At 33.7% G+C, this 17,411-nt stretch overlaps 1 protein-coding gene across 1 annotated transcript in view; it reads left to right on the top strand.

Annotated features, from left to right (window-relative positions):
- Positions 1-17,177, top strand: part of LOC140672455 (odorant receptor 4-like) — a 60,020-nt gene extending 42,843 nt beyond the window's left edge. The window contains exons 4-7 of the mRNA XM_072904633.1: positions 4,966-5,065; positions 7,206-7,322; positions 16,889-17,044; positions 17,127-17,177. Coding sequence (XP_072760734.1) covers positions 4,966-5,065; positions 7,206-7,322; positions 16,889-17,044; positions 17,127-17,177 — 424 coding nt within the window. The remainder of the gene's footprint in view (positions 1-4,965; positions 5,066-7,205; positions 7,323-16,888; positions 17,045-17,126) is intronic.
- Positions 17,178-17,411: the final 234 nt, after the last annotated feature.

Below are 17,411 nucleotides of genomic sequence, written 5' to 3'. Positions count from 1 at the left end.
ATGTGATTAGATGATCCATACAGAAGAGCAAAGAACGCGTAAGTCTAAACGGAATTGCCCACGTATTAGCGTATACAGACATGACATAAACTTAATAGGAAATACCAAAAAAATTGTAATTAAAAATGCGGAATACCTAATTCAGGCAGGTAAAGAAGTAGGATTAGAAATGAGCGAAGAAAAAACTAACAATAAGTTTATGACCACCGATCGATTAGGATTAGATCAAAATGATGACAATGCTATAAAAATCTCTAATGTGACATTCAAAAAGGTTAATGAATTCAAATATCTTGACATAATATTAAACAGTCAAAACGAAGTAAAACAAGAAGTAAAAAAAGACTAGACTCAGGAAATGCTTGTTTTCTCGGTAACAAAACTATTAAAGTCTCGATTACTATCACAATTAATCTAAAAGTTAGAATCTATAAAACAATAATACCATCAGTAGTTTTTTATGGATGCAAGATATGAGTTCTTATAAAAAATGAAGAGAATAAACTTAGAGTGTTCAAACATAAAGTACTTAGGAAAATATTTGGAGCAAAAAAGGACGAGGTTTACGGAAGATTGAGAAATTACATAACCACGAGTTAGACGAACTCTACAAATCGCCTAACATTGTCAGAATTGTTAAATCGCGTAGATTAAGATAGACATCTACCTAGAATGGGAAAAATAGCACATAGAATCTTGATAGGAAAATCAGAAAGAAAAAGACCTCCAGGTAGAAGACGAAGGTGGGAGGACAATATTAGATTCATCTTGAAAGAGATAGGATACGAGCAAATATTGTGGATGAAAGTAGCACAAAACAGAGAAAAATGGCATTCTTGTCTAAGTAAGGCGATAAACTTTCGAGTTTGAAAAGCTACATAATTATTAATTATTAAAATATTAGTGATTGTATACCAGTCAAACGCGAAAACTATTCATTATCTACATAGCTTTAACCTTATTACATTTGTTGTTCAGCAGATCATAAGCTATAATATAAGAGAAAACCAGCTGATTTTATCAAGATCCAATGTAGACTACAAAATCTTTTAATAGTTTAAAATTGGACCTCAGTAAAATCAATTGCTTTTATCATATATGTAGTTTATGACTTACTAAATAAAAAATGCATAAGTTTAAAATATAGCCATGGTCAAAAGTATTAGGTTACCCTTAAATTTTTCGTATTTCTTATTTTGTTAATAGTATATAAATACAAAAAGGTTAAAAAATTTTTTAAAATTATTGATAGCACTTTAAAACTGAAATTTCAAGGTTTAAGATGCTTTTTCAATTTTTTGTCTGCAATGATTTCTTGCTGAGTAGCGACAACATATCTGAAAAACATAGATTTAATTTTCAAATTATATATCTCGGCCAAAAAAATTGTAGGAAAGTTTTAAAAAAGCATTTTGTAGGCAAAATGTTGTAGTTTATGGAACTTGATTTAAATTTTTCGAGAAAAATTTTTTTACCGAACTGTATAGTGTCAAACAAAATGCTTTTTTTAAAACTTTCCTACAATTTTTTTTGGCCGAGCTACATAATTTTGAAACTAAATCTGTGTTTTTCAGACATGTTGTCGATACTCGACGAAAAATTAAAAAAACATTTTAAAGCTTGAAATTTTAGCTTTAAAGTGCTATCGATAGTTTTTTTTAATTTTTTATCCGTTTTAGTATTTATATACTATTAACAAAATAAGAAATACGGAAATTTAAGGGTGCCTAATTTTTTTGACCATGGCTGTAAATAATAAGCAGTTTTCGTGACTGGCTTATAACCACTAATATCTTACCATAACAATTCGATAACTTTGAAACAGCTAATCCAAAATGAATAAAATTATAGTGTATTGAAAAAGTTCCAAGAAGGGCTATAAAAAATATACAATAAAAAATAAGGGGTTCTATTTAAAAAATTTGAAGTAATTTTGCCTTGATCTTGACAATGTTACTCTATAGTCAAACTTATATTGCTATTGAATGCGTCTTTTTAAGCCTTACAACTTTTTTGTATAAAACTTGTGTTAATTTCTTTTTAAAATGTATATGTTTTTAAATATTAATGGGCTTCTATATTTTTTATAAACACGTATATGAGTGATTTAGGTCAAAATGGACAAACTTGATCTCTTTTGATTTTGTATTTTTTAAATAGATTAAATTTTTTTTACGTAAAATATAAATATACAAAATGAGAAGATACATATTTTTGTATTTATCTTAAATTTTTTTTTGCATAAATAATAAAATTTTGGAAGGAAATGAAGAAATTGTCAAGACTATACTTTTATATACAGCCTTTGACGAAATTGTACAAGCATGTAGCACTTATTAAGTGTAATGAATTACCTAAGTGCAAATGTACGGAAATGTTTAGTTCTCAAGATATTAAAATTTTAATTATCTGATTAAAGGAACAATTTTTATGATTTCTATATAAAAAAAAATTACAATTAAAAATATTTCGTTGAAATGTTTTATTTTATTATATGTTACAAAAGCGGAAACACTTCACGTATGAAAATATCATCATTAAAAAAAATAAATAGAAAAGCTTATTTTTTTTATGTTTTTGAGTATAATCAGATTTAAATAGTAATAACAGCTAAAAAGTAAGCTAATTTAATTAACCTAACCTAAACTATCATAACCTAAATAAAACGGGCGTATTCCGTTTGAATACCGCACTATTAGAGAGCGCATCTACTAAAAAAATCAAGATTACTTATACTAATTCTAATTTTAAATTAGAAATAGGTTGAATTAGGTCATTCTTTTTTGAGGTGGAACTGCAAGATAAAATGTGTTATATCTTCATTGTATATAACAATTTTAAATAATGAAATATACAATAATAAAATAATTAAATTTTATAGTGTATATAATCTTTACTCTCATTAATTGAGTCAATTGATATTATTTTTGTGATAAAACAAAGTTAGAGCAATAAAATATGTCCGTAAAATATCAAAAAGTCAATAAGTATAAGAGTAATAAAATAATAGATGAGTAGAGCACGTAAATTTTGTTATTATGAATTAAGAGTAATCAATTTGATATAACAATTATATACATTTCAGTCTTTTCATTGGACTATTTTTAGCATAGTGTGAATACAAAATCAACAAAATAAAATAATGCAAAAAATATACAAAAAAACAAATGTTGTCATTCAAAATTTCAACGCAGTTATATAGAAATATCTTTTATAAGATTCTCTCACGTCAAAGTAGCAATTTGGATGTACAAATCAAAATTCATATATTATCTCCTTAGTACATGTCATTTACTTAGTTCAAATTAGCAATCGTAAAGAAAGCGAGCAAGCAGAGAATTCAGATGTGCATGTAAAAACAGTTTAAGTTTTGATGATATCTAAAATTGAAAAAACTAAAAACAAGATAAAAGTAGAGAAAAAACTAAAAACAAGATAAAAGTAGAGAAAGAAGTAGAAATAGTACAAGTAAAATTGATGTGAGAGATTACATTGCTTACAATTAATTACAAATCAAGTAAAATCGCTTATTAGTAAAATAGGGTAAAAAAGTAATGCACACATGCTTGTAGAGCGCGATGGAAATGACCTGCAGCAGCGCGCCAGGTGACAGGTAGAAGAACCATTTCCCCTCTATACGCATGCACAGTTTGAGGTCGGTGAAGTCATCCATTTTGTTTTGAGAAGCGGAAGTATGGAGACGTGTTCGAGTGCTATGTCAACGCGAGTAAAACAGCGTGCTGTTATCGAATTTTTAACTGCTGAAAAAGTGACTCCTACTGAGATTCATCGTCGTTTAAAGGCTGTTTATGATGACGATGCTGTTGATAGGTCTACCGTAAATCGATGGGTAATAAAATTTCGTGGTTGCGAGCCTGGATCAACAATTATGGCTTTTCCAGACTCGCAACCATGCGAGTGCAGGTCATTTCCTTCGCGCTCTACAAGCATATGTGCATTACTTTTCAGCCTATCCTCGTATTATGAAAATCTAATTGAACCGAATATCACATTTATTTCAAGGAAAAGTTTAACAGAGACTAACGTATGTTTTTTTTAAAGAAGTATTATAAAACAAAGTATTTAATTTATTATAAAAGAAGATAATTATTGAGTTTAGGAGAGGCAATTCCAATGACTTTCACCATATATCGCCATGACCCTGAATAATTTTTAAAAGATTTTAAAAAAATAATTTTTTGAAGATTTTAACTGCCACTCGTTATTTATTAAAAAGTTATTAACAATTAAATTGTATGATAAAAATAAATATAATTATATATTAAATGCGAAATCTGAATTTCGCTGATTATAAATGTTATAATATCTATATATTTAAGTATTTCAATGAATTCGTGAGTGAGGCTCCACCTCTCCCTTTGTATTTCCACCTCAAGATATTTTAATCTACCCTTAATTTATTCTTAATAAATATCCTATTTATGTATCTGCCCTTCATTTTGTATTAAAAACAGAGGTGCTATGAGATAGACTCATTTGCGTAAAAAGTTGGAAACTCATATGGAACCGTATAATAATAAACTCAATGAGTATAGTTTTCAATTTTCCACGAGAAAGGAAGTCCACTCCACACCGTCCTTGTTTTTAGTGCGAAGCAAGAGACAGATTGTAAAGGTGAATATTTACCATCAAAGATAGATTAAAATATTTTGAAGTAGGTGTACTAGAGGAGAGGCTTCGTCCTTCTGTTCACGCATTCTCTGAAGTACTTAAATACATATATTACTAATACAAAATTCTATAATATGAAATTCTACTCATTAAACTTCTTTTGCTTATAAGTAATAAATAACCAGAGACAATTACAATCTTTTGAAAGTTATTCAAGAGTATGATCTTGATAACATATATCAAGAGCAAGGTTATTGAAGCTTCTTCCCTAAACTCAATAATTACCATAATATAATTATGTTTTAACAAATTTTATAATGCAATTCATTCCAGATTAGCAGAGATTTTGGAAAACAATTTCAATATGATATTTCTTCAGCAAACTCTGGGAACAATTTTTTTGCTTTGTTTAACTGTGTATCATTCAATTGCGGTAAGTACAACTTTACTTTTTAAAATAAGGTGAAAAAGATGCATTTATATACCATTCTGAAAAACTGTTATATGTATTATTTTAAAAAATTGTGTTACAAAATAGTATCGCCTATTCATTAGCATATTGTACAATTTACAAGGAAAAGTAGTGTTACGGAAGTGTTCCCCTCCGACTTTAATGCGCTTTGAATAAGTTGTAATCTACGTCAAAATAGAAGCTACGTATTTTTTATACGTGCTTTTTCGGCACTAAGAGAATGAAATACTCTCTCGAGAAAAATCGGTTTTCATATTTCTAAGCAAATAAACGTCGAAATGGTAAGAGGTATAAGAAAAAGTTTCGAATAAAAGTTTTATGGTTTTTAATGTACTTTAAAATTGCATAATCGATTTTTTTCTAAAATGTCATATTTTTCGAAATTCCCTCTCCTCCCTTCAATTGTCAAATAATACACACACACAATTTAACTTTAAATTAAATGATATAAATAATATTTTAAAAAGTTATTTATTTTTATCAACTTAAAGAGCTTACTATTACGTAATACTCACTTATACTTTGATAAAAAATGTTGATATCAAATTTTATAAAAAAAAAACATTAATTTGAGACTTCAATAAACATGTAATAGTTGCTTGTCCGAATAATTTTTGCCTTCTTTGCTTCTTTGTAGAAACGATAAAATATCAGAGCAAAGTCGCTGAATCAAGAGTCAAACCTGAGACCTTTTGCTTGCTGGGCGACTGCTCTAAACCACTAAGCTATTTAGATCCCACCTCGATACTTTTCATTTGTCTACCATTATCTATCTGTATTAACAATAACGTCATCTTATAACCAATCATTTTGTAATCTAACATGTTAAGGGATTAATAAGCTCTATATGCGAAAACTCGAATTTCTAATATTGCAGGCTATTACAAGAAGGTCGAAGAGGAATATATTTAAAAATCTCGAATTAAGATTTATTTAGTCTTAGAATAAAAGACGGAAAGTGCTCTGTGCACAGTAATCAATTTCATAGAAAACTATTTTTCGATGAAACTGACGCAATGTCATCCGTATCTAGCTTTTAATAGCCCACAAAATTATGAATTTGTGTTCCTTTGACTCTTTTATATTGTCTTCTTGCTTTATATCTTAACTTTAGTGCTTAGAATTTTATCCTCTTTTTATTGTAATATTTTATATTTATTTTCCGCCAATTTTGGAATATTTTATTACAATTTAATTTTTTTTATACGAGGGTGAATCAAATATAAACGAGACTTTTTTTTTATAAATTTCTCATTTACAATTAAAAAAAAAACAAATACATATTACTTTCTACATAATCCCTTGCTTTAGCAATGCATTTTTCCCAACGTATTGGAAGCTTCTTGATGCCTTTATCATAAAAAGAAGAGGGTTGTCTCAGGAACCAACTGCACACGTGCGTCTCCATCTCTGCGTCATCAGCGAATTGTTGGCCTCCCAGCGCTTTTTTAAGTGGCTCAAAAGGGTGAAACTCATAGGGCGATAGGTCAGGGCTATAGGGAGGGTGGTCAAAAGTTTTCCAACCTAATTTCTCCAATTTTTCGCGAGTGAGAGCTGCAGTATGAGGCCTGGCGTTGTCATGAAGAATAATGACTTTTCGCATCGGCAAATCACGTCTTTTGCAGCGATAAGTAAGTCTCACTTCACTAAGAAGGTCGCAGTAATAAGTCGTGTTGATGATGCGACGATTGTGCAAAACACCACGCCGATCAAAAAACGCCGATTCAACCTTTTTACGGCCTTGCACGAACTCCTTATGCCAGGCAAACACACGAGACCTTGACAATGTCTCATCCCCAAATTGTGCAGTTAATGTCTGCAAGATTTTGGTCGGTTTAACAACCTTCCCGAGCAAGAAATTTAATTATGATGCGTTGCGGAACGGAAGAAGGTACCTCTTTCTCAGACATCGCAAAGCGGACTACTAAAGGGACCAAAGGAGGCCAGCCGATTGGTCTCCCATCTTCTGACATGCCCACCCAACGTCCCTTGAAGTAGCCGCTCCCTCCTTCCACTCTGAGGCGCTCAAGACGAAAAGTCTCGTTTATATTTGATCTTCCCTCGTACTTATCAACTGATGATCAATCAAATTATATTTCAGAATTCAAAATACGATGAGACTAATGTTATGTCTTTCATATCATATATTTTATATATGTGTTGTGTACTTTGTACAATTCTCGCATATTGCTATATAGGAGAATGTCTCATCACTGAGGTAATAATAAATAGTGGAATAATTTTTCTGTCTTAATGAAGCATGCGATACAAATGTATTTACAATATATTTCAATTAAAATATAAAATAAATCATCTACAGTGTGGGTAGTATAAAACTTTAATGACAAAAAAATTAAATTTTTTTGCAACTTAACTAAATTAATTTGAAACCTTTATTTAAGAAATTGGAGAAATTGGAGTTGGTTGGTACATGAGACAGTTTATTAAATTTTTTCTTGATTGACAGTAGCACTTTTTAAGATTTATAATATTATTGTATAAACATAATATGAACGTAATGTTAATAAATCAGTAAGCATTTTTGTGATATATTTTAAAAGATAAATAACATTTATTATTTTCTATATCTAAAACTAGAAAAAAATATTATTATATCCTTTGTTACTTTTTTGTGTTACATTTGCCCATTATTTGTAGAAATTTTAGGTTTATTTAATTTTATAAGTTATTTCATTTATGCTGTTTTTTTGAAAATAATTTTTTTTTCATTTATAAACTAATTATTAAGTATAGTAGTGGATTATTAAGTAAAAGGATAAGTTGTGTAAATTGTTATTATTTTTTTGTACAGTATAAGAAAGTGAATCGTAAAATAAATAATAAATTTTACAATGTATAATAGTATAATCTGAATGGCAATTTGACATATTGCCTATTAGTCAGTTGAACAAAGGACTTTCTGATTAGTGCTGATTAGTATATGCATTTATTGATATCTGTGGTTGTATCTAATTGTATTACGTCTAAATGAACTTTTCTCATATAAAACTTAATATAGATGTCGTTGGCAAATGGTTATTTTAGGAAAATAGCTTTTGACTGAGCAAATGCCATTTGGCTGGTCAAATGGCTTTCATTCGATTATTTGAGTTCAAATGCTATTTTCCTAGGCAAACAACATTCGTCTAAACACTATTTAGAAAAATAGAAATAAAGATTATTTTGTAAAGCAACAATAGTAGAAAGATTCAAATATTTTGGTTTAATAGAATTAATAAAATAATTAACTGAAATATACTAAAAACCAATCTAAAATTTGCAAGTTTATAGAAACATGCTATAGATATTATCAATGTGAGCTTATGGAGACAAAATGATATATATGAGCATAATTAATCTAGTCGCTAGTAAAGTATTTATTGTTGTGTAATGTTCTTAAATATAGATATTTTAAGAAATGTCAAAATTCTGTTTTTTTCAAGAGCATTATTCTTTCTAATCAGTTAATTGATGAAACAAAAAATCTTAATTTAAAAATAGTAGTAGTAGTGATGAGAAAAGCGGGAGGAGCTTGGTTACAGCCGCTATGTGTCATGTGTAGATCTAGAAGGTCTTCTGTGACCCCGCTGGTTACTGAGGCTCTTTAAAGACCAAGCCTGGCTTGAACAGCCAAGTTACATAGGTTGCTGACTTTTATTTTGTGTACATTCTGAGCGTCTAAGAACATATAGCCCAGATATCTATATCTCTTTAAAACGAGAGCAGGGCAGTGACATAAGATATGTACACAGTCCTCTTTCTCCTCGTTGCAAAGTAGGCATTCTTTCCGCTCTGCTAGACTAAGGTTAAATAAATGGGCTCTTAGAGCCACATAACCAATGAGGAGACCGATGCTAGTTCGGAGCCTACTTCTGTTCATTGACAGAAGTTCTTTAGTCCTGTTAGCCAAAGGTTTATTCATCAGGAGCTTGGCTTGGCAGCAACCCCATGTTCCATGAGCGTAAGTGTTCCCGCTCCAGGTAACCTCTAATGATTTTCGTACCGGCCGCAAAGAGGACTTCGACCACTCGGCCAACAGGGTCTTCTAAGGCTACCCGTTTGACCAGGCCGTCCGCGACTTCGTTGCCGTGGATACCCCGATGTCCTTGTACCCATGCTAGGGTGACCTTATTCGTTTCCCTTAGTATGTTTAGAGCTTGCATGCAATCCTAAACCGCAGCAAATTCTGTGTTTGGCTTTGCAAGGGCATTAAGAATCGACCTATTAGAGCAGATTAATATCCTCTTGTTTCTTATCTCTGCAGAGATTTGTAATATTTGTGCACTTTAGGATATCGAAGACCTCGGCTCGGAAAACCGTGGCCAGTTTGCCCATAAGAATACTTTCCCTATGATTAGTCCTTGTGCCATAGACGTCCGCTCTATAACGGTTGTTTGTGTCATAACTGTCCGTGAACCAGATATCTGTGTTCAGTCGGTTGAAGAAGTTTGAGTTGAACCAGTCTTCCTTGGTCGGGAAGTGCAATTGATAAAACTTACCTACCTGATATCTTCTTTAAATTCGGTCTTGTTTTAGGTTGAAAGGGTACTTATAGAGAAAGTCAAGCCCGATATGACCGAATCCGATGCTGCTTCATTCTCTCTAACACCTGAGTCTATATGCTGTGAGTCCAGCAAGGCCGATGATCGAACGGAGGGACACAGAGTGCTATTTCTAGCGTCTCCGTGGGCGTTGTCTTTATGGCCGCTGCCGCCGCCCTTAGGTAACTACCTTGTAGGTTTCTCAGCAGGCTCCCTGACTCCGTCCTTCTCGCTCTGAGCTACCAGACCACAGCAGCATATATTAAGCTTGGTATAAGTATCATTTTGTAAATCCATAGGGTCATTCTGGGTTTAATACTCCAAGTCTTGTCCATTGCTCTTCTGTCTACATGGACGTATAAAACTTGTTTCTTTTAGTGTTGACGTATTCTTTTCAACTCAGCTTGGAGTCGAGTAGGACTCCCAAATACCTTAACTGAAGAGGAAAACTCTATCTCCTTTCCCCATATTCTTAAAGACACAATGGGTTGAGGCTTGTATTTTCTGGTAAAAATTATGGCTTTAGTCTTAGATGGATTAACCCTCAGTCCTTTAGCCTGGTTTGAATAATGTAAAGTGCTTTGTCTATGAGCTTCTTTAGTGTTGTCAGAAAGCTGTCTCTCACCAACATGGCCACGTCATCGGCGTAGGTGTAGGAGCCTGCCTCTTGAAGTTTGAGCAAGAGTTCGTCTATGACCAAGCACCACAGCAGGGAAGAAAGAACCCCGCCCTGCGGGCAACTTTTAACTGGGACCCTTCTTAACACTGTATCGCCATGACTAACGGTCAGTGTTTTACTTGATAGCATACTTTGCGTCCAATTAGTCAAGGCCTCAGGGACATCATGCTTAATCATTGCTTCTTTGATAACTGCGTATGAAGTGTTATCAATAGCGCTTTCGATGTGTAAAAAGACTTCAAGGGCATAACCCTTGGCTACTAATTGGGTCTCCACTTTACTTGAGGTAATGTAGTGCAGTGGACCTGCCTTCCATGTAGGCATACTGTGAAGAGGCAAGGGGGCAATAGATTAGTGGTCCATTTTTCAGAAACCTATCGACTAGTCTCTCCAGAGTCTTTAATAAGAAGGAGGTGAGACTGATAGATCTGAAATCTTTGGCCAGTATGTGACCGTTTCTTCCCGGTTTGGGTATGAAGACTACTTTAGCTCCTCCCCAAAAGTGAGGGATGTATTCTGAGAGCAGTGCTCTGAAAACTCTAGTCAGAGGTCCCACCAATGATCCGGTCCCTCCTGTAGAAACGCTAAGTAAATCCTGTCCGGTCTAAAGGATTTGATGGGATTGATAGGGCTTGAAGGTTTTTATAATCCATTCTAAGCCTCTTGATTGTATCACTCTTGCCGCCAGAAACCATTCCCTAGAGTTATGTGTAACCTTGGTCCTGGTCATTTCTCTGCAAGCTGAGTTGCTGTTGAATTCCTGAAAACCAGGGAAATGGGTTTCTGTCAACAGTTTTAGGGATTTATTCATGTTAATTGTGTAACTACCGTCAGGGCGTTTGAGACAACCTAATGAGGAGCGGTCGTCCAGAAATAGAATTCTGTGGAGTCTAAATACCTCTAGGACGCTTTCAACACTCTCACAGAATATTCTCCAGCTTTTACGTTTGGCCATAACGATGGCCTTACAGTACTTGCGTTCGGAGCTTCTAAAAACTTCCCAGTGCAGTGGTGTACCGGTCTTTCTTGCTTTATTGAAAGACTTTCTTGCTTCCGACCTAAGCTTGAATAGCTCTTTTTTCCACCATAGGACCTTGGTCGAGAGTCGTTTGCGCTTCAGAGGACAGTTGGCTTTGTATGCGTCTGTAATGACGGTGTTAGTAAATTGCGCCGCTATCTCTAAACTGTCTTTGGTGTGAAATCTGTTAGAAGCTTTGCTGAGCTGAGCCGCCAAATTTAATCTGTACTCTTTCCAGTTTGCCTTTTTGGGGTTACGAGATCAAACTGGTGCAGGATTACAGTGTGGGGCAAAGTGTATAAATCTGTGATCCGACCCTGAAGGTTTATTTGAAATCCTCCAGTTCGTAACCAGACCAGTCAACTTTGTTGTGCAGATAGTTATGTCTATGACTTTATGTCTTCTTGAGTCCATGAAAATTAGTTCTGTCCCTCTGTTCAGAATGATAAGCCTTGTTCAGATTGATTGTTCATGATGAATTCATGTAGGCTTTCCCCTCTTGAGTTAATATCGGTGCTCCCCCAATCAACACGATGAAGTTGGCATCGCAGCCCAAAAAGAGTTCAAGCCCTCTGTCTCTAGCCTAAACAACTAGGTTTTTAATTTCTTGTTGGGTTGCGAGATCCATAAAGTCATAGGGCATATATGCAGATCCCATTAGTACGTTTATGATCTTGTCCCAAATGAATTATTAACTGGATGTAGCATCCAGGCCCTTAACCAGGATACCGGTCCTTGGTTTACCTGTGGAAAAATGTTTAAATAAATGTTCACAGCTTCCTAGTCTCCTAATTACATTTTTTGAATCCAGAGCTCCTGTATTAAGGCTCTTGTGTGGATCCCAGTCATGCTCCTAGTTGAAATCGCTGAGGCGCCTTTACTGTGCAAGTTAATTTGTGTTACAGGAACACTGGTAAGAGTCATTGATTAGGCCGTCCCCGTAACTCTCGGAACTGCATCTCCGGACTCCCTACAGCGTTCTTTGTCGAATACTTTAAAGGTGGCTTGACCTAGCCCGCAGTAGGGTCTGAAGTTGCAGGCTTTTAAGGCCTCCGGTGAGGAGGCCCCAATCAGGCAGGCGAAATGGAAGCTTGTGATATCTCTATTTTTGCTCCCCCTGATGACGACCCACTCACTGACTGCCAAGCCCACATTTTGTTTGTCCAGGAGTTTAATAGCCTCCTGGGCAGACAGATCCGGTTCCTCTTCGTGTACCATCACTCGATGACACTTAGGCAGCTCATCGACTGATAGCACACGCAGGAGAACTTCGCCGATGACCAAATCGGTCGTAAGGCTTTTCAACCAGTCGCCCGATTGGTCGTCTGCGCACGCGAAGACTAGCACCCCGTCTCTTTCCCAAGAGCCGGTCATGGTGGGCGCTTTAGTTCCCTCAGGAAGGTCGAGGATTAATACCACTTCACCAGCTCCTAGCTTCTTGCCCTCGAGAACAAAGGCTAGCTGACAAAACCTTTTGACCCTTGGTCGCTTGGGCGTAAGACTCTTGATCTGTAACCTTGGGTTTCTTGCCCGGGCGAGACTGATGAATTGAGGTATTGGGTTTAGGTCTGGTGCGTTCAGCCGCCTCGACTTGAGCCCTTATCCCCAGATGTAACAGTTGCAGTGAGGGGAGTGAATAGAGCTTTGTCCGCTCCCCCCTCCCTCTGCAGCTGGTTTTTGTAGCGGCGCCTACCAGCCCCGCTAAATCTGACGGTTTTTGGACGGTCTTTGTTGGAGTCATTGATTAACCCGCTCCCGCGTTGGTGTTTCCTTCAGGGTGTCCGCTTCCTAAAGAAGCCACATCCTGAAAGATTTTAGTTATAATATTATTATTTTTTGTTTGCGCTTCCATTTTGATCCCACGAGTAAGGCGGAAGAGCGATTTCATCCGGTCAGAGCCTATGTCGGGGCTTGGCTTATACTCTCGGAGGTGTCGCCCGGTATTCGGGAGGCACTGTTCGTGGCGCAACTCCCCCTGCGTCACGCAGCTTTCGGCACGGTCGCTTACACCTTGGCTTGGGGGGTTCTCTTTTCGTCGATCGCATTCAGTGACCCCCTGAGCGGGCGTACCTGAGTGCGATCTTAAGCCCCTTCACTACGCCAAGGTGGAGACCCATTTGAGAGGAATTTGAAAAAGCATAAAGAGAAAATTTTTTCAATAAAATATATTTATCATTAACTGCCACTCGCTTTTTTAATTGTTATTAATTTGTATTGTAAAAAGGTTTTTATTTTTTACATAATATATATTATGTATTTTAAAACAAAACTATGTTAGTTAGATAAAAGTAAAAAATATCAAAGTAGTATATTTTTAAACATACTAAATTTTTATTTTTAAATATGTACTTTTTTGCTTTACATAATAATCTTTATTTCTATTTTCTTAAATAGTGTTCAAACAAATGCTATTTGTCTAGGAAAATAGCATTTGAACACAAATAAATAAATGAAAGCCATTGGACTAGCCAGATAGCATTTGCTTAGTCGAAAGCTATTTTCCTAAAATAACCATTTGCCTACGACATACATGATAATATAATAACTGATCTTTTGACTGTTTAAAAATTAAGTAAAATTATTTTTGTTAATTTAAATTATGATAAAAATTATTTTCCTATACTTTTCTTTTTAATTTTTTTATTTACTCAACTATCTAGTAAGTAAAACGCGAGCTATATAACAGATTGATAACAGATTTGTTCAGAAGTTGTTAACAAATTGGTATCAACTGCGTCTGCAATAGGTTTATGATCTGTCAGCAGAGCCAGCTTATAAAACCTAATAGCAAATTAACGGCAAAAATCGAGTTAAATCTGTGCGCATGTAATCTGATAGTAGATTGGCAACAGTAAAACAAAAAATATAGATGGCTACAGATTCTATTAGATTTCTGCCGATCTTAATCTACTGCCGGATTATGTCAGCAGGCTTTGCAGTTCTGTTAAGTTTGTCGAAATTAATAGACTCAGTACCAAGTTAACTTTCTGCTGACAAGTAGCAGATACTTGCTAAAATCTGTTCGAATAGACTTAGTTTGAAAGGGTATATTTAAAAACTTTTGTATCTATTATAACTTATTCCAAATATTTAATAAACCTATCTCGCATTCTATTCGAAGTTAATTATTATCTGTCTCACCTTCTAATATTTTTATTAATGTGAAAAATTAAATAATATTTCATGAAAAATAATTTTTATATCCTAGATACATACAACTGTTGAAAGAAATTTTTACAATATCTACTCTTTATAAATTATAAATTAGATCCATATCAACCAATTCCGATTTCCTTAACTTAACTCCTATTGGAGATAAGGAGGAAAAGAAATCCCATCTACTCCGACATGATTACCAATAATTCTCAACAATGTCATTTAGCTACATTGACAGTCCTAATTATATACAGAGCGTGCCTATAAGTAGTATTATACAAAAATAATGGTAAATATTGACATTAACGAACCTAGCCCCAATGACCTTGACTTTGACATAGGTTGTCATGACCCTGAGTAACATTCAAAAGTTTTAGCCGTCGGTCGTTGTTTATTAAAAAGTTACTATCAAAAAAAGTTTCATAAATAGGATATATTGTTCTCACATCATGTATATTTAATGAAGCGTTTAATGAATCTATTTATTTAAATGTGATCCATTGAATGCGTGGGCGGGGGATTCCGCCCCTCCTTCTGCACCTCCACTCCAACTAAAAATTAACCCAACCCAACCTGTGTTATAAAGCAAAATCTATTGCATGCCTCAGACACAGGTTGGATCTTTGTTAGCTGTTTTATCTTTGTTAGTTGAGTCAATTACCGATCTTGCTTTTGTTGGCCGAGTCAATTGTCAACCGATTTTGTCTTTGTTAAGTCAATTGTCAACCAATCTTACCAATAAAATCCTTTATAAGTTTGAAACGACTAACTAAAGTGGATACAATCTTAATGTTTTGGAAAGGTCTCGAGATGCTATCAGAATATGCGATAAAAAATAAGGGGTACAATTTGAAATATTCAAGGTGATCTTGGTCTGATGGCGATGTCATCCACGGTCAAAATGATGCGGCCAGTAAATAGGTCTTTTTAAACCCTACAACTTTTGTTTGAAACATTATTTGAAATATTTATTTAAAATTTAACATTATTTAAAATTTATATTTTTCGAAATATTTCAGAACTTTTTTGGACACCCTCTGTATATAGGATGAGGCAGTAACTCTGTCCACCTGAAATATTTCCGCTATTTTTAGAGATATGAAAATATTGTAATTACAAAAGTTGTACGGCATTAAGAGAGCTATAATATGCTAGCACTAATTTTTTTTAGGTGGAGGCGCTTCGGAAATATTAAGGTCATTAATGTTCTTTTAAATGAAAACCTCTATTTTTTATTATACATTCTTGTAGCTTATCTCGAGAGCTTTCCGAAACTATAATAAAATATTTTTTCATCAAATTTTTTTTCGAGTTATAAGGCTTCAAAGTTGCAGTATTTAAACATAAAATACAAGATATCTCGTAAAACATTCATTTTTCAATTATTTTACCTTAATTTTTTTATGCACAAAATAATTAGACAAATTAATTGGCGTAATTAAAACACATAATTATGTTAAAGTAAAAATGTGTAACTGCTAGTTGCAAATTCAAATTTTTTCTTAAAGATAACTATGTGTTTTCTTGAGGGAGAGGGAGAGAGGGAGAGAGAGGGAAGAAGAGGGAGAAAGAGAGAGGGAGGGAGGGGGGGAGAGAAAGAGAGAGAGAGAGAGAGAGAGAGAGAAAGAGAGAGAGAGAGAGAGAGGCAATTCCTTAAACTAAAAATCACTGTAAACTTTTCTCAAGTGCAAAATTTATAACATTATGCTTAATTTTAACTAAAAAATGATAATTATTAAGTAATGCAGATATAGGAAGCCACTCCCGATTTCAAAAACTTTTATATATGTTATCAATGCCATCACCAAAGCTCTTCTCTTGCTTATACATATACTATTTCACGTGAAAATCAAAATTATTAAGTATTCCAATATTACATATAATTCTTTATTATATACCTTTTTTGTTAATAATTTTTTAACAGACAACAAGTACCGACTAAAACCTTCACAACATTACTCAAAGTGATGATCTTTATAACATATGTAAAAATTGTTAAAATCGGGAGAGGCTTCTTATATCTGCATAATAAATAATGCATCAAATTTTATAGAATTTTGTAATATATATGATTACAGTTTAATTAAAAATAAAAGATTAATTAGAATAATAGTTAGGTTGCCACCGATTAGGCTGTCGTCAATGCCGTTTCAATCCATGTTTTTGCTTGTGCGTAAAAATGCTTTTAGATAATTGCTCTGTATACAATTGGAATTGTCGGCAATGCAATGTGGTCAATGCTATTAGTATATATATTATAATCGCTTTATGAATAAACAAAGCTTTTTCTATAATTGTAAGAAATATCTTGAACACATTAAATATAGACGAGATATTTTCTGCAATAAAAAACAATACAATCTTCTGATCAAATTCCTTATATTATTCAGAGTGCTGGACTACGTGATGCATTTTGTAATTCTGACTGGTACAATAATCCACCATCATATACAAAATTACTCAGCATTTGTATCACCCGTTCTGAGAAGCCATTGATGTTCACTGCTGGGAAATTCTACACATTATCATTGAATACATTTACAAATGTGAGTCAGTAAATAACATCTGTCTTATACGGTTTTCTATCATTTGATTATTTATAGAAGATTTTTTATATTTTACTTATAGATAGTGAAATCATCGATGGCATATTTATCTATCTTACGCAATTTTGTGTAAAAGAATATTTAAAATATTTTGTAAAAATTTACCTACAAAATATAAAAAACAAAATTTTTAATAAATAATGTATATAATCTTTATTGTTTTTGTCAGGGTTACAATGTATAGTAAAGATCAACAGTTACACTTCATATATGTTTTTCCTTAATCTTGTAACGGTGCACCTTTTCCGACGTCTCGGATTAGCTCGTCGGTTCCAAGGTTCGGGAGAAGGAGAAGACTCCAATTGAC

Source organism: Anoplolepis gracilipes, chromosome 13, assembly GCF_047496725.1.
Source record: "Anoplolepis gracilipes chromosome 13, ASM4749672v1, whole genome shotgun sequence".
NCBI classification, from domain to species: Eukaryota; Metazoa; Arthropoda; class Insecta; order Hymenoptera; family Formicidae; genus Anoplolepis; species Anoplolepis gracilipes.
Note: the sequence above shows the minus strand (reverse complement) of the source record. Positions and strands in the feature narration are given on the sequence as shown.